General features: G+C 42.2%; 1 protein-coding gene across 3 annotated transcripts in view; it reads right to left on the reverse strand.

Moving 5' to 3' along the window:
• Positions 1-22,797, reverse strand: part of lipib (lipase, member Ib) — a 90,761-nt gene that overhangs the window by 38,428 nt on the left and 29,536 nt on the right. For 2 of the 3 annotated variants that reach the window (XM_039745873.1, XM_039745874.1), the window contains exon 2: positions 10,416-10,479. In XM_039745873.1, the coding sequence (XP_039601807.1) occupies positions 10,416-10,467 (52 nt within the window). In that variant the 5' untranslated portion in view covers positions 10,468-10,479. Of the gene's footprint in view, positions 1-10,415; positions 10,480-10,572; positions 10,719-22,797 lie in introns of those variants that run through there. The other variant, XM_039745872.1, reaches the window with a different exon arrangement.

Consider the following 22,797-nt stretch of genomic DNA (forward strand, 5'->3'; position numbering starts at 1 on the left):
CTCCGCGGCCAGTCGCCTTCCCTGGTCACTCCCGCTACCTGATCGCTCAGCGGGAGCGACATCAACACCAACACGTGGGTGTCGGCCTAACACCCAGCTTCCATGCAGCTGTCCACGAGCGCTCGATCGCGCGCTCACCACACTCACGCACCGTCTGCTTCCTCTCCTGCTCCCGGTAACCTCCGTCCTCTCCTTTCCTTTCACTCTCCGATCGTTTTTACCTCTCCTTTAAAACCGACTCGCGCTTCTTTTTAAAATGACGAGGGCCACAGCAGCTGCAGCATTAGCCGCGGGACAATCATGAATGTGGGCAGTTCCTCACCTGTGCACTAGGTGAGAAACGCCCACACCCTACGGATCGCCCCACGCCCACTATGGCCCAACGTCCCTCGCTAAGCCGCGAGCACAATGATTATTTATTTAAAAATGGCCTTTACTCAATGAGCTGTGGACCCATAACACCACAGCCCCCCTTTACTTACAGGAACTCCTTACCCCTCATACCTCCTCACGCACTCTCCGCTCTGTACACACTAACACTCTCCAAGTCCCTAGAACCAAGCTTCGCAGTATGGGTGATAGGGCTTTTTCATCTGTGGCGCCGAGACTGTGGAACGCCCTCCCTGACTACTTGAGAGCCCCACAGTCGACTAATGTTTTTAAAACTAAAACTAAAAACTCATCTTTGTAGAAAGGTATTTTGTTAAAGTATAAATAGATTTTCTTGTTTTATTATTTTTATTTTTACTCTGTAACACTTTGAGATTTCTAAAATATGAAGTGCAATATAAATGAAATTTATTATTATTATATGCGGCATTGCTTTAACACATGTGGAGTCATGGGGAACTGTATGAATCTGCGTATTACTTCACACATTGTAAAGTAGTTCAAAATTTGGTGCCAAATTCGAGAAATGGTGGGTTGTGACACATATACAGGGTGGTCCGGATCTAACTATGCAGATCCAGATCGTCTGGATGACTTTGATTTATGTGGGGACAATTCCAGTTCGGCACGAAGACGATTCTTGATGCCGTCAGTTCGCAAACTTCTCAATGGTCCGGGATTTTTCGGGTCACTTTCTATGTAATAAACTTGATAAGTTATAGCATTATGAAAATCGCATAATTATATCTGGACCACCCTATAGATTATTGTTATTGTAAACTGCATTTTCCCTGTGGCCAAAAAACAAGTAATGTTTCCAACACTTTCATTTCATCTGACAGAGCATGGCTTCTCCATGTAGCTGGATCTATCATGTCTCGCACGAGATTTGTTACGATTATATTTCCATCTCTTACAAACCAGTATTTTTTTATGAGCTAATTGTCATCCAGCATTTGCAAAACAGTCCACCTTTCCTGGAATGTGAGTGGTGATCACTGCCTGAACACCATCTTATCATTTTAGTAGAGATGAACATTCAACTGCCTGAGCATCCACCAAAGTGAGCATCTCTTAGAAAGATAGGACAGTGTCATAAACTCGCGTTTGGGAGTCAACCAAAGGGAGCAGAAAATGCCAATTTCACGCCAGGTCAGAGGGTTGCACTAAATCTTTCTCTTTTCTCTCGGCAGACCAGAGACCGAAAATTCTGCCTGTATCCAAGTACAGTCCGACGATGTCACTTCCTATACCGGCCCCAAGGATGTCACTTCCGGTCCTGCCCGATGACATCACTTCCCTTGAGACACCTTAAAAACTTGCCATCATCCATACCACGGGAGTTCTATTTTTGACTCAAACCTGTACACATTATACTAAAACTTAAGCCCTTTTGCAGCCAGGGAAAGTATACGGGTGGCTGGCCCAAACCTTTGTTGTGCTGTCCAGCCATTTATTTCACAACAGCTTACAAACTCACCTTAATCCCGGTGAAGTAAAGAATAATTTTCTAAATTAGGAAAATTAAGAAAATGCTTTCAACTCCTAAGAGTAGAACCAAATATACGTCACTCTGAGATTTTTGAGCCAGTTAGGACCGTTTTCTACTTTAAGACACTTGAAAAATACGGGCACTGAAACCACTACAATGCCCAAGATGATTCTACACAATCTGTCTTTTCACCTAATCTGGTATCATCTACAGATTTAATCAGCCTGTTATTTATATTTTTATCCAGGTTTATGTATATGTATATTAAAAAAAAGCACTTCTTCTGGACACCACTTCTAACATCACTTCATTCTGATAAGGCTCCTTGTACCATAACCCTTTGTTTCCTGTGTTGGAAACACCTTCCATCCCAACCTATTTTAGTATGATGCCCAACCTGTCAAAAACGTTCTGAATATCAAAAAATAATAATTTCATATGCCCCTTTGTGATCATATTCTGTTGTTGCCCTCTAATAGAATTCCGGGATATTAGTGAAACACAAAACCCCATTTCTGAGCCCATGTTGAAAAGTTTGCTAGTACACATCGTCTTGGCACGTGATGTTTGATTGGTTCTATCAATAATACCTTCCATTAATTTCCCTAGCTGATTGGTCTAGAGCAGGGGTTCTCAAACTCGGTCCTGGGGGACCCCTGTGGCTGCAGGTTTTTGTTCCAACCAGCCTCTGTTTTTAATTGGACTCCTGGGCTAATTAAGTGAACTGTTGTTTCCCAGATTCCCTGTTTTGGGAACAGTATAAAAATTAGAAAACTAAGTTTGGTAAAAAAAAAAAAAGTATTAAAAATGTACTAAGCAGTTATATGTATTTTTTTTCTTTTTAGCAGTATTTTCATCTTGATTGTCGTTCTACTTTTCTAGGTGTTCTAATTGTTTAATTAATCCGTTATTTACTACTTTGTGGGGCTGACTTTAAAGTAGTTGCAGCCTTTCACGATTGAGTGTTGTTTGCTTGGGTTTCTGCTCTGCTTGTTTTTAATTGTCATTATTAAGATTCAATGAAGGGAGCAAACTGCACAGAGAAAGGGCAAATATAATGAAAAGAGAGTTAAGCATTTAAATCCATAGCAAAAACAGAAATATTTCTAAGTTTCTTACCAATGTAAAAATCATGCTGCTGTGCTTTTCTGAATGTAGAATAAAAGATCAATAATACCAGCTAATTAAATGAGCTCAGTGCTATCAGGTGTTGTCACTGAATAGGAATCTGGTTGGAACAAAAACCTGCAGCCACAGAGTTTGAGAACCCCTGGTCTAGAGTTACTAGAATCATCAGAATCACAATTTTTATATAATGGGATAATGTCTGCTCACTTCCGGCTTTAGGAATTTCCCCAGCGTGCAGAGATTTTCAAAAAATTCACATCAAAGGTTTATATACACTATATGGCGAAAGGTTTGTGGACATCTGACCATCATACCTATATGAGCTTGCTGGACATCTCGCTCTGAACCCATGGGCATTATTATGGAGTTGCCCCCTTTTTGAGGCTATAACAGCCTCCAGTCTTCTGGAAAGGCTTTCCACAGGGTTTTGGAGTGTGTACGTGGGAATTTTATACCCATTGCCCATGCCAAAAGAACACTTTCTGTGGTCAGGCACTGATGCTGGATGAGATGACTTGGCTCATAATCGGAATTTCAACTCAACCCAAAGATGTTCAGTAGGGTTGAGTTCAGGGCTGTTTGCAGGCCACTCAAGTTCCTTCATGTCTTTATGGCTTTGTGCATAGGGACACAGTCATACTGGAACAAAAAATGGCCTTCCCCAAACTGTTGTCACAAAGTTGGGAGCACAGAATGACCTAAAATGTTTTTCTTCACTGGAGCATTGCCAGTACTCTTTGGTGGAACCATGGGGTCTAGCCCAAAGCCTGTCATTATCCCTCTTGCACCAAACTTTACAGTAGGCACTATGCAGTCCAGAAGGTGGCGCTCTCCTGGTATTTGGCATATGATGTAAGTAAACACTGATCTCCTCAGGCACTCTAGGAAAAAAGGTTTCGTTATATTTCTACTAGGGTAACTGTTTGATAAAAAAATGTACTCATGATTAATCAAATGATTGAATATTTTAATCGAAATTAACTGTATATTCATCACGACTGCCCGTAAATCCTTCAAACATATTAATACTTTCTATAAATCAGAAATAACTCATTGATTCATTTCTAATAATAAAAAAAACAGTTTAATAGTCACTAAAATTCACTTAATTTGAATTATTTGGCTAGTTTATTGAACAGTTTTGTGTAAAAGAAACAACACCCAATGACCACCAAACACCTCTCAAAGGGTATAATATTTGGGAAAGCCAGTATATATGGTTTGGACTGCTCTGTTGCAAGACAGCATATCAAAAAGCACTAACAAGAATACAAACATCCATCCCTTATCCAACCTGCTATATCCTAACTACAGGGTCACGGTGGTCTGCTGGAGCCAATCCCAGCTAACACAGGGCGCAAGGCAGGAAACAAACCCCGGGCAGGGCGCCAGCCCACCGTAGGGCACACATCAAGCACACACTAGGGCCAATTTAGGATTGCCATTGCACCTAACCTGAATGTCTTTGGACCGTGGGAGGAAACCCACGCAGACACGGTGAGAACATGCAAACTCCACATAGGGAGGACCCGGAAAGCGAACCCAGGTCTCCTAATTGTGAGGCAGCAGCGCTACCACTGCACCACCGTGCTGCCCCATTATACAAACAATTAAATATTAAAAAGCAAAAGCATCAAAGCAGGTTCAGCTTCTGTGCAAAGGCAGCCCAATGAGAGCTCAGGTTGTGTTTAACTGCATGATCCACACAAGTCAACTTCACTGCCATTACCTGTAGAGGAGGAGCCATTAATAAGATTGAAAACGTGTATACATTAGGCATTGCAACTTTTAAATACTGTATGTATCTGATAGGGTTATTTATTTAGATGCTTTTAAATTGCACAATCTCCTAGAATGCATCACTTATAAATTATGAAATTAGTCTAACTCTTATTCTTCAGCCCAAATGGATGGAAAATTAGCATGATCGATTTGAATTGACTATTGTCTATTTTTAATGGCTACAATATAACACAGGCTATAATGTAGGCTACTGTAGGTAACACAGAATTCATTAAACAACAAGATTCCATGTCAGCTTTGGACAACGCTCAAGTAAGGTGTAAGGAATCCAGTGATTCCTCTCTGTGTTATCTGCTCTTTAGCTGCTCGGACATGAGCAGCACCTGCACTGTACTGTTTCAGGTCAGTTATCTCTCCCTGAGCAACCAGAAAAGCTCAAACGTCAAATGTATTTGCTGCCAGGGACAGGGCTGAGCCACTGATGTTCTGTTTCACACTCAGACGTATACCTCGACGGCCACTTACTTTTCAATGGCGGACCTGTATTAGCAGACATTGCTGTATATATATATCGTCTTACTCTGCATTATGCTGTTTCAGATCGGAAAAGCTTGAGAACAAATGTATTTGTCATCAGGAACGGGGCTGAGCCACTGACTTTCTGTCTTGCTCTCACCTATACCTCGACAGCCACTTTCGTTTCAAGGGTGGAGTTGCATTACCAGACATCACTGTGCATAACGTCTTGCTATGGACATTCTACTGTACTGTGTGATGAGGCTGATATAGGCCTCATATCCATACCATGTCTGCTTTGGATGATGTGTGAGTAAGGAGTAAGGAACTGAGTGATTCCTCTCTGTGTTATCTGCTTTTTAGCTGCTTGGACGTGCTCAGCAGCTGCACTGTACCGTTTCAGATCAGCTATCCCTCTGTGGGCAACCAAAAAAACTTGACAGCACATGTATTCGTCATCAGAGGATACTCTGCCTCTCATTCTGAATTATACCTCGACAGCCACTTACTTTTGTGAAAGACATTGTACCTGCTTGTAAGTTACTAAGGATTAAAAGCTCACAAAGCTGTTCTGCTCTAACAGCAGGTTATTCATACAGGCGTCAGGGTGCATTAAGCTGACGAGGACAACTTCCTTTATAGCAGTGTTTCTCAAATAGTGGGGCGCGCCTCTCCGTCAAGGGGGGCACGTTTGACCTCGGGGAACATGCTTTTTTATTTTCTTTTACATTTTTTTTGAATTTAGAATGCACTTTAAATCTTTTCTGTTACATTTAATAAAGCTATTCTTTGTTGTAAATTGGTCCATATTTCTTTCTTTTTTTATTCTCTTATACGTTAATAAGGATACAGTGTTATGCAGAGGTGTACTTATAACAATTTTATAGACAAATGATACTATTTATAGTCGCGCAGGGGGCACGAGATGTTTTCTTCTTCCTAGGGGGGGCATGACAGAAAATAATTGAGAAGCACTGCTTTATAGGAACGCGTCTGTTAGACACAGGAAAGATGACCTTTCCTTCTTTAGGGCCCCATTTGACATGTATATAAAATTGAAATGGTTGGCCGATTTGAGCAATACAAAATGAAATATTTGGGTAAACGATATGATGCTTTTCTATAAGTAAGGGGAAGGGGAAAAGCAGAATTTTGCTCTTCTGCCTTGCACCGCGTGAATCCTATGTACTCACCGGTGACTGAATAAAGGCTGAATACAGAGTGATTGATTGAACTATTCCTGTCTTCCTTTGGGGGTTACTTCCACAGTTTAAAGGGTGGGCTTGCAGTAGCAGACATCACTTCGCATAACGTCTTGCTCTGGACATTCCGCTATACTGTGTGAGGAAGCAAATGTAGGCTATAATGTAGGTTACAGTAGGTAACATACAATTCATTAAACAACAACAACATGCCATGTCTGCTTTGGACGACGTATGAGTAAGGTGTAAGGAATTGAGCACTTCCTCCCTGTGTAATCCGTTATCACTTGCACTGTTCTGTTTAAGATCAGATACCACACTATGGGCAAGCAAAATAGCTTGACAGCAAACGCATTCGTTTCCTGGAACAGTGCTGACCTACTGAGGTTCTGTCTGACACTCTGACCTATACCTTGGCAACCACTAACATTTACAAGGGGCAGACGTGAAGTAGCAGACCTCACTGCGTGTAGCATCTCACTCTTACTCTGGACATTCCACAATACAGTGCAATGTGACTATTTTTTTTTTTTACCATCGATGCAGTTTAACGGTAAGGAAAGTGCTGACATGCAATCTTACTCAGTGACATTAGCATGACACGAGAATGAAACTCATTCACTTCACTTGTGTAACTGGCATGATTTTAATTGTTACTATGTTATTGTCTGCATTTTAAAGAACTACTGTATATGTGAAATGATGTATATCAAATTGTGTCCCTTACGGATTTAATGCAGTACGCTGTATTTTACTGTATGTTCCTATACGGGACAAGCAGTTATTACAAGGGACAAGTGGTGACTCTACTGGTGTGTGTGGATAAAGCACAATATTAACAGTTTAATAGTCACTAAAATTGAATTGAATTATTTCAGCTAGTTCATTGAACAGTTTTGTGTAAAAGAAACAACACCCAATGACCACCAAACACCTCTCAAAGGGTATAATATTTGGGAAAGCCAGTACATATGGTTTGGACTGCTCTGTTGCAAGACAGCATATCACAAAACACTAACAAGTATACAAACATCCATCGATCCATCCCGCTATATTCTAACTACAGGGTCACGGGGGTCTGCTGGAGCCAATCCCAGCTAACACAGAGCGCAAGGCAGGAAACAAACCCCGGGCAGGGTGCCAGCCCACTGCAGGGCACGCACACACCAAGCACAATTTATGATCACCAATGCACTTAACCAAGAATGTCTTTGGACTGTGGGAGGAAACCCACGCAGACACGGGGAGAACATGCAAACCCCACACAGTGAGGACCTGGGAAGCGAACCCGGGTCTCATAACTGTGAGGCAGCAGCGCTACCACTGCACCACCATGCTGCCCCATTATACAAACAATTAAATATTAAAAAGCAAAAGCATCAAGGCTGGTTCAACTTCTGTGCAAAGGCAGCCCCACTGAGAGCTCAGGTTGTGTTTAACTGCATGATCCACACAAGTCAACTTCACTGCCATTACCTGGAGAGGAGGAGCCATTAATAAGATTGAAAACGTGTATACATTAGGCATTGCAACTTTTAAATACTGTATGTATCTGATAGGGTTATTTATTTAGATGCTTTTACATTGCACAATCTCCTAGAATGCATCACTTATGAATTATGAAATTAGTCTAACTCTTATTCTTCAGTCCAAATGGATGGAAAATTAGCATGATCGATTTGAATTGACTATTGTCTATTTTTAATGGCTACAATATAACACAGGCCATAATGTAGGCTACTGTAGGTAACACAGAATTCATTAAACAACAAGATTCCATGTCAGCTTCTCCTAGAATGCATCACTTATGAATTATGAAATGAAATTAACAGTGCTGACCTACTGAGGTTCTGTCTCACACTCTGACCAATACCTTGGCAACCACTGACGTTTACAAGGGGCAGACGTGAAGTAGCAGACCTCACTGCGTGTAGCATCTCACTCTTACTCTGGACATTCCACAATACAGTGCAATGTGACTATTTTTTTTTTTACCATCAATGCAGTTTAATGGTAAGGAAGGTGCTGACATGCAATCTTACTCAGTGACATTAGCATGACACGAGAATGAAACTCATTCACTTCACTTGTGTAACTGGCATGATTTTAATTGTTACTATGTTATTGTCTGTATTTTAAAGAACTACTGTATATATGAAATGATGTATATCAAATTGTGTCCCTTACGGATTTAATGCAGCACGCTGTATTTTATGTTCCCATACGGGACAATCAGTTATTACAAGGGACAAGTGGTGACTCTACTGGTGTGTGTGGATAAAGCCCATTATCAAGAAGCAACACAGGAAATAATTCATCCATCCATCCTGCTATATCCTAACTACAGGGTCACGAGGGTCTGCTGAAGCCAATCCCAGCTAACACAGGGTGCAAGGCAGGAAACAAACCCCCGGCAGGGCGCCAGCCCACATCAGGGTGCACACACACACACCCACACACCAAGAACACACTAGAGACAATTTAGGATCGCCAATGCACCTAACCTGCATGTCTTTGGACTGTGGGAGTAAACCCACGCAGACACGGGGAGAACACGCAAACTCCACGCAGGTGGACCCGGGAAGCAAACCTAGGTCTCCTAACTGTGAGGCAGCAGCGCTACCCACTGCGCCGCCCCAGGAAATAATCAAGTGCTATAAATAGACTTGGATTCATTTGCTGCTGCTTTATTCATTTAAAGGTTGCATTAAAAAAAATGTAATTGTCAACACGTTAATTGCACACATGAAGACCTTTGAGAGTCTGGTCCTAAAACAGCTACAACTCCTGGTTTCAGAAGATCTGGATCTTCTGCAGTCTGCCTGTCAGGCACATAGAGGTGTGGAGGATACTCTGATCTCTCCTCCCACTTGGACAAAGTTGGCACCACAGGCAGGATAATGTTCTTTGACTTTCCCAGGGCTTTTAATTCTGCTTCAACAACTGTGGAAAACAACTTTAAATCTTAATGCCCCCACAATCTCCTGAATTATGGACTACCTAACCAACAGACAGCTGTTTGTCAGGCAGAGGGACTGCGTGTCAGAAATGGTGGTGTGTAATATTGGAGCACCGAAGGGAACTGTCCTGTCTTTCTTCCTGTTTACTGTCTACCCAACAGACTCCCAGCACAATACCAGCACTTGCCACCTACAGAAATTGTCAGATGACTCCTTTGACAGATGACATTGAGACAGAGTACAGGAAGGTTATGGAGGACTTTGTCTGGTGGTGCAGGGACAACAACCTGCAACTCAACGTCAGCAAGACAAAAGAGCTGGTGGTGAGCTTCTGATGTGCCAAGGAGCTTCTGAGACCAGTCACCATCAAGGGGTAGGACCTGAAAGTGGCACAGAGCTACAAGTACATGGGGGTTCACATAAGCAACTGGACTGGTCTGATAAACACAGTGACACTATGCAAGAAGGGCCAGAGCAGACCGGACTTGCTAAGGAGACTCAGGTCTTCTGTTGTGTGCAGCAAGTTTCTGGAAATGTTCTACCAGTGTGGTTTTCTACACTGCAGTCTCCTAAGGAAGCAACCTGAGCACAAAAGAATCACAAAACCTGAACAAACTTATAAGGAAAGCCTGCTCTATCACAGGACAAACCCTGGACACACTGGAAACTGTTGTGGAAAAGAGAATGGTGGCAAAATTGGATGCCATTATGACAAATCCCCACCATCTTCTCCAGGAGGTGCACTTTTAGCCACAGGCTTATTCCACTATAGTGTGCTAAGAAGAACCTCTTGGGGGTCTTTTCTGCTCACTGCTATCAGGCAATTCAATGCTTCCATCCAATGTGCCGATTGATTGATTGTCTTGTGAATCTGTATCCTTGTTTCTAATGTTTCATCCTTGAGATTAATAAAGTTTATCTAATCTTTTCAGCAGCTCTATTTTCTACATGCATACTACATATTTACTTATTTTCAAGCCTTACCAGACCATGCGCATAAAGGACAAAGAAGCAGCGAGATCCACCACATAAACATTCTTGTACGTACCTGAAAAATAAGAAGAGAACAAGAAGAGAGTGTGAGTATGCTGCCGTGATTAAAAAAGCAAGACTGTCAAGTTAATCTATTTTATGAACCCACTTTTTCCATTACAGATTTGGGGAGTGGAGGGTCCTTTTGCTTCAGGCCCAAATAGGAGCCCACCCAAGGCATGGAAGCAGAAATATCTTTGAAAGAATTGACCTTCACAGTAGCGGCACAATTCCTGTGATCAGATATAAACTGAACATCTGAGTCGCTGACCGGTATTTTGTGCTTATGCATTTATTAGCAGGATCTTTTCAGGGTGGAAGTCCTCCCACATCAATGACTTAAGTAAAGACTTTGAAACTGTCAGTCTGTAGCCTCAGCCTTAGGGAGTGTTTTGCATACGGTAGTCATTTCTTCTGGGATATAAATAGTTGACTTGAATGCCTCATAAATTACATAGCCCATTGCCAGGAAAAAACCCACACAGAAAGCATTGCTTAATAGCAAAGTTCCAAAGTATTAAACAAAAATAAAGTTTCCATAAGTGAAGCAAATCTTTATGAGAACTGCTGGGAAACCTCAGAGCAAAAATCCATCCTCTAAACCTTTGCCCTGGACCAAATTTTTAACTGATTTTGCCTCCTTCTGCCATCACCACCACCTTCCTCCAATACCCCCAACACCATCTGTACTATATCAACAACTCCCACCAGTTCAACTGGTATAGACAGTGATGAGTCCACCTCTGACCATCTGTACAGGCTGCCCATAAACGACGATCAAGTGAGGAAGCTACACACAGGAAAAGTTGTGGGACCAAATAGAGTCAGTTTTCAAGTTCTTAAGATATGCATTGACCAACTTTGTGATGCCCTCTATCACGTGTTCAGTTTGTCCCTAAGGTTCCAGAATGTGCTGCTGCTGTGAAAACATCCTGCATTGTTCCTGTTCCAAAGAAGGCAGGTGCCTCTTCATCTGATGACTATAGACCAGTGGCACTTATGTCTCACATCATGAAGACATTTGAGAGGATGGTCCTGGACTATAGGAGTCCTCTTGTGGTAGACGACCTAGGCGCACAGCAATTTGCCTATCGGACAAAGACTGGAGTGGAAGATACAATGATCTGTCTGCTCCGCAAGGATTACTCTAACCTGGACAAAGCTGGCAGCACTGTGAGGATGATGTTTGTTGATTTCTCCAGCACCTTCAGTACCATCCAGCCGCCAGTATTAAGGGGTAAACTCAGATATGCAGGTGGACAAGCTTGTGGTGTACTGGCTATTGGCCTATCTGTTAAGGCAGACCGCAGTTTGTGACACTCAAGAACTGTGTGTCTGATACGGAAGTAAACAACACTGGAGCACTACAAGGAACAGGCCTGTCTCCGACACATCGCTTGCGAGCTACAGGTAGCTCACAACCCCTTTCCAAGTAGCTCGACAAAGGGTTCATGAATCCTACATAAATTTGAAAACTTGATTAGTCAAATTAGGGGTGGGCGACCTTTCCAAAAAATCATATCACAATCCTTTTAACACAAAATCACGATCTACAATCTGAATTGCAATCTGTCTTTTCAATGTGGCATACACTTAAGAGAATATCTGGACTCAAACTCATCAAGACCTAAGTAATACTTTATTTTAAATATCAAACAAAGTTGAATTCAATTGTTCCTCGTTCGCTAGCTAAGCGGAGTTAAGGAACACACCCCAAAGCTGGCAAGTGAGTGAGGAAGGCCCCTTCCCTCGGCACGCTGCATGTTTCTCATATTCGTGCAAATAAATTGGTACCACAAGTGAACTATGATACATAGCGAAATGAGAGAAGTTGCAAAAACAACCAGAATGTTCAAGCAAATTACAGAAAACAAAATGATCTAAATCCATTAAGTAGTTCTCTCGTGAAAAGCGGACACACATACAGATAGAGAGACATTGGATGTTACAGTGCATCCGGAAAGTATTCACAGCGCATCACTTCTTCCACATTTTGTTATGTTACAGCCAAAATGGATTAAATTAATTTTTTTCCTCAGAATTCTACACATAACAACCCATAATGACAATGTGAAAAAAGTTTACTTGAGGTTTTTGCAGATTTATTAAAAATAAAAAAATTGCGAAAGCACATGTACATAACTATTCACAGCCTTTGCCATGAAGCTCAAAATTGAGCTCTGGTGCATCCTGTTTCCCCTGATCATCCTTGAGATGTTTCTGCAGCTTAATTGGAGTCCACCTGTGGTAAATTCAGCTGATCGGACATGATTTGGAAAGGCACACACCTGTCTATAGAAGGTCCCACAGCTGACACTTCATGTCAGAGCACAAACCAAGCATGAAGTCAAAGGAATTGTCTGTAGACCTCCAAGACAGGATTGTCTCGAGGCACAAATCTGGGGAAGGTTACAGAAAAATTTCTGCTGCTTTGAAGATCCCAATGAGCACAGTGGCCTCCATCATCCGTAAGTGGAAGAAGTTCGAAACCACCAGGACTCTTCCTAGAGCTGGCTGGCCATCTAAACTGAGCGATCGGGGGAGAAGGGCCTTAGTCAGGGAAGTGACCAAGAACCTGATGGTCACTCTGTCAGAGCTCCAGAGGTCCTCTGTGGAGAGAGGAGAACCTTCCAGAAGGGCAACCATCTCTGCAGAAATCCACCAATCAGGCCTGTATGGTAGAGTGGCCAGACGGAAGCCACTCCTTAGTAAAAGGCACATGGCAGCCCACCTGGAGTTTGCCAAAAGGCACCTGAAGGACTCTCAGACCATGAGAAACAAAATTCTCTGGTCTGATGAGACAAAGATTGAACTCTTTGGTGTGAATGCCAGGCGTCACGTTTGAAGGAAACCAGGCACCGCTCATCACCAGGCCAATACCATCCCTACAGTGAAGCATGGTGGTGGCAGCATCATGCTGTGGGAATGGAACTGGGAGACTAGTCAGGATAAAGGGAAAGATGACTGCAGCAATGTACAGAGACATTCTGGATGAAAACCTGCTCCAGAGCGCTCTTGACCTCAGACTGGGGCGACGGTTCATCTTTCAGCAGGACAACGACCCTAAGCACACAGCCAAGATATCAAAGGAGTGCCTTCAGGACAACTCTGTGAATGTCCTTGAGTGGCCCAGCCAGAGCCCAGACTTGAATCTGATTGAACATCTCTGGAGAGATCTTAAAATGGCTGTGCACCGACACTTCCCATCCAACCTGATGGAGCTTGAGAGGTGCTGCAAAGAGGAATGGGCGAAACTGGCCAAGGATAGATGTGCCAAGCTTGTGGCATCATATTCAAAAAGACTTGAGGCTGGAATTGCTGGCAAAGGTGCATCAACAGAGTATTGAGCAAAGGCTGTGAATACTTATGTACATGGGATTTCTCAGTTTTTTTATTTTTAATACATTTTCAAAAAACTTCAAGTAAATTTTTTTTCACATTATCATTATGGGGTGTTGTGTGTAGAATTCTGAGGAAAAAAATGAGTTTAATCTATTTTGGAATAAGGCTGTAACATAACAAAATGTGGGAATAGTGATGTGCTGTGAATACTTTCCAGATGCACTGTATATATTATATATTAGTAAACCTTCAAAATAACAGGCAGTTAAAGTCTCAACAGCATTCTCAGCATTTCTGGAGCTTAGTAGGGCCAGATAACTATAAGAATCTTCACCAAGCAGCTCTGAAAATGTCTGCTTTGTTTGGATCTCCATATCTCTGCATTTTCTGATATGAATATCATGAAATCAAAGTTCAGAACAAGACTGACAGATGAACATTTAAATGACTCCATAAGAGTGAACCTCAGTGGCTCCACTGCACCATACACCTGCCTCTCTTGTTGACTCATCTGACTAACTAAAAAACACATCACACATGCAACTGGACCCGTGAATAAAGTGACACAGTGACATGGAACAAAATGACAAATCTGTGGATTTGGAATTGCATTGTTTTGTTTTGACAGCATTCTTGTTTTAATTCAATAGTGTGAAATATACTAGAAAATGCATACAGACACACAAAATGCACTTACAGGTGAACTAAATATTTTTTGTGATGTTTTAATGTACAGTAAAATGTGAGTTGTGTACATCAACATTTTGTAAATGTTCAGGCAAAAGAAGCTTATTCAGTTTGTTTGGGTTGAAATAAGCTAAGAGAATAAACATTAGAAAACATGAGTAGCTCTCGGCCATTTTCGATTTATAAAAGTAGCTCCCTGGGGAAAAAGGTCGAAGACCTCTGACTTAAAGTATAAATATTACGCCAGGTCATGTGGCTTGCAGAAATCTTCTGAGGACTCGGCACTTGTGGGGATGCATCAATACTAGGAATGAATCAGAGTGAAGAAATCAGAATCAGAATCACTTTTTGTGCTAGCATGTGAAAATATACTAGAATTGACTTTGGTTAGGTGCAAGATATTTATTTATTTTTATTTATTTATAAAGTACTATAAAAACAACACCAATGCTGACCAAAGTGCTGTACAATAAGACCCAACATATCAGACACACAATAACCAAAGGGTAAAAGAAACAGAAACACATAAGAGCTGAAGAAATTCATAATAAAAAGTACACAGATAGTCAACATCTCAGACTGGGTTAAAGGCCAGGGAGTAAAAGTGTGTTGTTAAATAGGATTTCGAGACAGTAAGTGAAGGAGCCGGCCTAACGTGCAATGGCAAATGGTTCCTGAGTTTTGGAGCTGCAACTGAAAAAGCCCGATCACCTCGGAGTTTGCATCGTGTCTTAGGAACACATACTGTAAAAATCTCTGGTCACCTGACCTGAGAGGGCAAGACGGTACATAAGCGGGCAACAGTTCGGACAGATAAAATGGGGCACAACCATTAAGGGATTTAAAAACAAATACAAGTATCTCAAAATGGATTCAAAAACTAACTGGAAGCCAATGAAAGGAAGCCAAAATTGGGGAAATGTGCTCATGCTTTCTTGTACCAGTTAAAAATCGAGCAGCGGCATTTTACACCAGCTGTAGGTGGACAATGGAATACAAGACATTACCAACTCAAGATAACACAATGTCACCGTTAACCTAACACTGTGCAAAACACTATACAAATACAACAGAGGGGACTGGGCAGTCCCGTGGCCTGGAACCCCTGCAGATTTTATTTTTTTTTTTTACTCCTTTTCTATGTTAACTAATGTTGCCTTAATTTAATTTCTTATTTTGTCTTTTATTTTTTTTCTTTTCTTCATTATGTAAAGCACTTTGAGCTACTTTTTGTATGAAAATGGGCAATATAAATAAATGTTGTTGTTAAATACTAACAACCCAATTGTGCTTCACTCACTCAGAATATGGAACCAATATAGGAAGTATTTTAAGACAGAGAAGCTTTTATCAGTGGCACCCCTGCATGTCAACCACCTTTTTCTACCCTCTCAAACATATGCAGTTTACAAAGTCTGGAAAACATTCGGGATTAAATCACTTAGGCCTTGTTCACACGGGCGTTAAAATCGAGCGTTTTTGCGTTCAGAAGCGTCCGTGAGCGGATCAAGCTCCGAGTGTTTTCTACACGTTGGAGTCAATGAGAGTGTTCACACGGGCTTTGGTGACGTGCGTTTGTCCGGCAGCGCGTTTATACGGCATCAAAAAAACGTTGCATGCAGCTTTTTCTTGGCATTCAAAACCCAACGAACGCAAGGAAACCGCTTCTAGTTCCGTTTTCTGCGCGTTTATTTTACGCTTAGGAGGACCGGATATATCCCATGATCCTACATGCTATACATGTTCTCTAATATAATATTTGATAACGATTATGTAGGGGGGGCAATCCATGGCGGTGGCATTTCAGTGCATAACACCGGTGTAAGCGCACACTCGACTACTGTTTCCTCACCTCAAAGTGACAAGTAGTCTCTTCGGGGCTAACACCAAGTCGCATATTGGTTGATCGGCGTGCAATGTGGCATTGCACCAGCTGCAGCAGACAATCAAAAGTGGAAACCGACATCCGACAGTAATTAAAAAACTTGCGCGGAAATTTTCGCATTTCTTCATAAAGCACAAAAAAACTTCCTTTAACCCGACGTTGTGCAATCAGAGGATGAACCCAGTAGCGGCGGCGATTTTTTCTCTCCCTGCGTCGCCGTATTACGAGTATTTTTAAAACAAGAAGATTAATATCTAACATAGCAAAATGGTCCATATTGAAAGGAGGCACCTCAAATAAAACGACAAGGGCTTTCATATCCAGTTCCCGACACTGCCTCCACAGGTTAACACACAAACTACAATTTGGGCTGCAGGCTGGCGTTAGACAGAGACAAACGAACGCCGGTGTAGAAGTCAATCGATCGCCACCACAAAATGCAACATAAACGTCTAGGACGTTCAGAGCAAGTTCGTTTGTCCAAAAACTTAACGCCCGTGTGAAGAAGGCCTCAGAGATCAGTATATAGACAACATCTTTGCATCGCTATGAACAATTACACTCCAAATTTAACTTTCCAGCAACACATTTCTTTCACAACCTTCAAATCAGAAACTTTGTTAAACAGAACCTTGTGGTGCAGCGGGTCCACAGCTCATGTCAAAAAGGCCACTTTTTAAAATAAATCATCGCCGCAATCGCAGCTTAGCAAAGGGGAGTGGTGTGTGTGGCCGAGCGGTTCCCAGGGAATTCGTGATGTGTGCGATTCACACTTAAGTGCACAGGTGAGGAGTCGTCCGCATCTGTAAAATTGTTAAACTGGAAGAATCCTAACTCCTATTCTAAGTCAGTGGGTGACTGATGTTTTATACTGTTTGAAACTGGAAAAAATCTAATTCGCACTTAGAGGATCTGTGCAAAACGTTTTCAAAACCTGGCAGGATCTAATTAATAACATTTCAGAATAAACATTTAAACTGAGGAAGCAGGTTCTCTCCCATCTTTTACTCCATTTATCTTTATTTCTTTATTATTTTATCTATTGGTTTGTCTTTATTAGTATAAAGTTTTACACTGTGTGCCTAGCTCTCTTTCTCTGGGGTGGGGTTGATTTGTTTCGAACCTTTTTATTTATTTATTTATTTATTTTTGTAAAACTGAGTTATTTGTATGGAATGTTATTTCCATCCATCCATTATCCAACCCACTATATAATAACTACAGGGTCATGGGGGTCTGCTGGAGCCAATCCCAGCCAACAAAGGGTGCAAGGCAGGAAACAAACCCCCAGTAAACCGCAGGGTGCACACACACACACACACTAGGGACAATTTAGGATCGCCAATACACCTAACCTGCATGTCTTTGGACTGTGGGAGGAAACTGGAGTACCCTAAGGAAACCCACGCAGACACGGGGAGAACATCCAAACTCCACGCAGGGAGGACCCAGGAAGTGAACCCAGGTCTCCTTACTGCGAGGCAGCAGCGCTACCACTGTGCCACCGTGGCATGTTATTTGATTTTAATAAAATTATAAAAATAAAAGAATTACACCTGAGCCACCAGCCGCATATCTACCTACATGTTTAGGTGTGGGACTGAAACTTTGTCCTTTGTTCAGCTTCACAGCAGGAATGAGTCATTAAAACGGTCAGAGGATTTACTCAGAGTTGCACTCTGCCCTCATATCCTGCCAGGGAAGCCTTTAATTTTTTGTACTCATTTCACAGATCATTTAGACTTTGGCCTTTTCTGAGGAAGCCTTCATGCATTGTTTTTTAGTTACAGGAATCTCACCATTTGTCTGTCTCCAATTACGAAGTAGCATTGAAGTATTGTTTGTTTAAAATATTCTCCTTACGCTAATGACCCATTCTTATCTTTGCAATTTTATTTATTTATTTGGCTGACGCCTTTACCCAAGGTGACTTTCTACATTTGAGATACAGTTGGTTTCATTTCTTTTGTGTTTCTAGTTGGTGCAGAGGCCAGTGAAGTGACTTGCCAAGGGGTCACACAGCGTCAGTAGTGGGATCTGAACCCACCACTTCACATTCTGAAGGCGCAAGCCTTAACCACTAAACCATACTGGCTGCCTCTCTTTGAAAATTAATTAAAAAAAACTAACTAGGAGCATTGTGTAAGATTCAAAATTAACTGGAACAGAAAGCATCTTGTTTTTAGTGAATTTTTATGCTGTCCAGACAAAGCACTGTTTGCTGATTGGTATCAGAATGGTTTAAAAACCCTTGAATTATTATTATAAAAAAAGCTTTTATTTAAACACTAGCTGCATGTAGTCTTTCGGACAAAAAAACAACCCGAAGACTCCTTTGCAGTTTTTCTATTCTGTATTGGTGAACTTGTAGAGGCGTCAGCTAAGTGGGCCAGGGCAATGTCATATTTTGTCATCGAGTGCAGCTGTGGCACACATTGAGTGGGCCAGGCTGGGCCCTGTCGCAGGCAAACGTACGGTAGCTTGTTGTGTGAACATACAGCGTGCAAGCACCACAGAGCTCACCCTTGGGAATTGATGCCACTTGGACGTAGTGGTGTAACTGACACTCCCTCACAATGCACTTAATGTGCCTCATCTGGAACTCCGTGAGCAACCGCTCATTCAACACAAAGTCAAACCAGCAGTACCTAAGGATTTTCCCAAGAGACACAGTACCAAAGGAGTGCAGTCTTCATCTCAGGTCACTGTATAGCATCCATGTCTAGTGATCATATAACAAGACAGGAAGCACCAGGACTATAAAGACTTGGACGTTCATACTTTTGCATAGATAAGGGGAGCACCACACACCCCTTTCCAGCGACCTCATGACCCCCCCAAGCTCTCCCAGTCCGTGTACTGACTTCATAGGAAAAGTCACCAGAGACATGACTGTCACTGCCAAGGTAAGTAAACCTCTCAACAAGGTCGATTCTCTCTCCACAGACAGACACACTGCTGATGGCCGTGCCTAAGACATCATTAAGGCCTGGATGTTGGTTTTTATCAGGACACTCGAAAGCCAAGACAATCAGACTCCTCACTCAGTCTCTTGAGAGCCCCAATCAGAGCCTCCATTGACTCCGCAAAAATCACAGCATCATCAGCAAAGTCAAGATCAGTTAATTTTTCTTCGCCAACAGATGCCCCACAGCCACTGAACCCCATGACCCCGCACAATACCCAGTTCAGGCAAGCATTGAACAGAATAGGAGCAAAAACAAACTCCTGACGAACCCGAGAATCAACTGGGAAAAACACAGAGGTTCTGCATCCACTCTGCACAGCACTCACAGTACCAGTGTACAGGCCGGCCTTGATATCCAGCAACTTTGGGGGGACCCCGTGAAGTCTCAGCATGTCCCATAGGGCAGCCTGATCAACTGAGTCGAACGCTTTACCAAAAACAACAAAGGCTGCAAAGAAACTCTGCTGATATTTGTGTTTTCACTCCATGAGATCCCTCAGCACCAAGATGCGGTTGATGGGCGACTTCTTAGGTGTAAAACCAGACTGTTACGGTCGCTGGTAGGTGAGCAAGTGATCACAGATCCTATTGAGGACAACCCTAGCAAGGAACTTACCTGCCACCAAGAGCAGTGCTATCCCCCTGTAGCTGCCACAATTCAGGCGATCAGCCTTCATTTTCCAGATAGGGGGGTTAAGTCCCGTTTTCCAGTCAGATGGGATGATGCCCATCTCTCAAATGGAAGCAAAGATTGCTTGCAATGCCAGGAGGACTGCCTTACCACCAGCCTGGAGAAGTTCACCCCGGATACCACAGATCCCGAACAAGAACCAAGGACCCAGAGATATCCAACATCCTCGCCGGATGATCAGCTTTAAACAGATGCTCAAAGTAGCCAGCCCAGCGGGTCACAATGGCAGTGTCATCTGTAAGGACCTTTCCATCATCTGCCCTGACTGAAACTCTCTGATTCTGACATCACTGTATACAGTATATACATACATCCACCTTAATAAAATGACAAGTGTCTGTGTGTCCATCTGGTGGCTATGTCTTTGTCATTCCAACAGATGGTACATCACAAATATGTGTAGTAATAAAACACATTGTATCTGTCATTCCAACAGTTGGTACATCACAAACACTAACACTACTTTTATGAATTCCATACCAAATGGCATATAACAGAGACATATGCATTGCATGTATCATTCCAACAGATGGTACATCACAAACATTAAAACTGCTTTTACAAATCCAATACTAAATTGCATATAATACTATACTAATGTATAGTTATATACATTAGATTTTCCTTTCCAACAGATGGCAAAGTCACAAACACTAACACTGCTTTTACGAATCCCATACTAATTGGCATATAACAGAAACATATGCACTGCATTTATAATTCCAACAGATGGTGTACATCATAAACATTAACACTACTTTGAAAAATCCAAAATTGCATATAATAGAGGTATATGCATTGTTTTTTCCTTTCCAACAGATGTCACATCACAAATATCTGGAATCTTACTGTAGCCTGGAGCATCCACCCAGGAGCTCCAAGTAGGACTCTCTATTGCATTATTTGAGTCAGATAACCTCACACAACCCAATTCTTAACCATAGTGTAACCAGATAGAACTCTGGAGGTCTGAAACTAGGCTCGATTGGCACCTATTGGAGTTAACTCCACCTACTTGGACAGCCTATTGAAATCAATCCCAACTACCTGGAACTGCAAGGAGGAAGCTCCAGGTGGCAGAGATATGCATACTGTATGCTTAATGTGCCATCTGTTGAAATCACAAATGCAATGCATTTTGATATTACAAGCATTACAAAATACACTGCAATAGATGGCACTCTGCAAACATTAGTGCTGAGGTCTACGCTGATTTTAACCCGTCTTAGACAGATAGCACAGCTAGATATATATTTATAGACATGTGGTGATAAATGGATGTTATAATGAAAAATACTTTTTGGCCACAGCAAAGAAGAAAGAAATGACTAAATAATTCAAAATCATAATATGACATTCTCAAATCTGCTTTAACTCTTTCAGGGTAACGGGGCTACAGGAGTCTATCCCACCAGCACTGGGTGCAAAGCAGCAATCGAGCCTGGACGAAGTGCCAGTAAACCTCCATATATTAAATACATGTAGCCGTCTCTCCATAGCCCAACCACTTAATCTAGTTCAGGATTACAAAGGGACAGGAGGCGGCTAGAACAAGTCTGACTGGTATTTAATAATGTCTTTCTTTAAAGTAATAGCACACAGTCACTGGCGGCTCCTATGCCAAAGGCAAAAAAGTTGCACTACTGCAAGCTGGAAAGAAACTCGATTTGGTCCTCTCTGTTCTTCTTGTTGTGATTCAATGTGGGCGCCATCACAACCCGCTTTTCACGATTCTGTCAGTAGAAGTAATTGTGTCCTGAACCTGATGGAACAGCTTTAATTGGGGCTGTGGAGGTCTCATCACACTTCCATCTCTCCTTTCCTTTTTTGGAACCCACATGTTTTAGAAATACACATACTGTCTATCACAGAGTTGTGAGGTGCCAGAGGCCAACCACATATAAGGCCGGAAGTCATCCATTGCAGGGCACCTCTTCTGTAACCCGATGGTTAAAAGTGTGTACCACAAACCAGACTCTCTACAGGGCCTGAGGTGGTCACGTCACTCGGCACGTTAGAAAATCTGAAATGACTGAGAGGTGAGGGTAAAATGGACGGCAGGATATGACTGACTGGACACGGATGGTGGTTGGGTCACTCTGTGACTTTGTTCAAAAACAGTCTTCTTCTTCTGTCTGCTCCCGTTAGGGGTTGCCACAGTGGATCTTCTTCTTCCATATCTTTCTGTCCTCTGTATCTTGTTCTGTTATACCCATCACCTGCATGTCCTCTCTCACCACATCCATAAACCTTCTCTTAGGCCTTCCTCTTTTCCTCTTCCCTGGTCTATGCTTAGCATCCTTCTCCCAATATATTCATGTCGCTTCTCTGAGTATATTTACTTATTTGGCCAATGCCTTTATCCAAAGAGACTTACAACATTTATGATACAATCGGTTCCATTTCTTTGGTCATGTGACTTGCTCACCGTCACAAAGTGTCAGTAGCAGGATTTGAACTCACAACCTCAGGGTTAGAAATCCAAAGCCTTAACCACTACACCACACTGCCTGCCTATCACAAAGTTGCCGGTTCACGTTCCACTTTCTTACATACTGAGTCATCCGGAGAAAGTCACAGAGTAAACTTGTTCTCTTACGGTAATAAATTTGTTTATTTGCACTAAGTTATTGACTGTAATTTGGAGTTGCAAGTGTAAGCTCTCCCCATTACTCCATTATCTCAACCTTTGAAGCACTGTTTCTCGCTTGTATCGTAGCATCAGACACGCAAAGTGGCTGGTGTGTAGTGCAGGCTGGGG

The sequence above is a fragment of the Polypterus senegalus genome, chromosome 2 (assembly GCF_016835505.1).
Source record: "Polypterus senegalus isolate Bchr_013 chromosome 2, ASM1683550v1, whole genome shotgun sequence".
NCBI lineage: Eukaryota > Metazoa > Chordata > Cladistia > Polypteriformes > Polypteridae > Polypterus > Polypterus senegalus.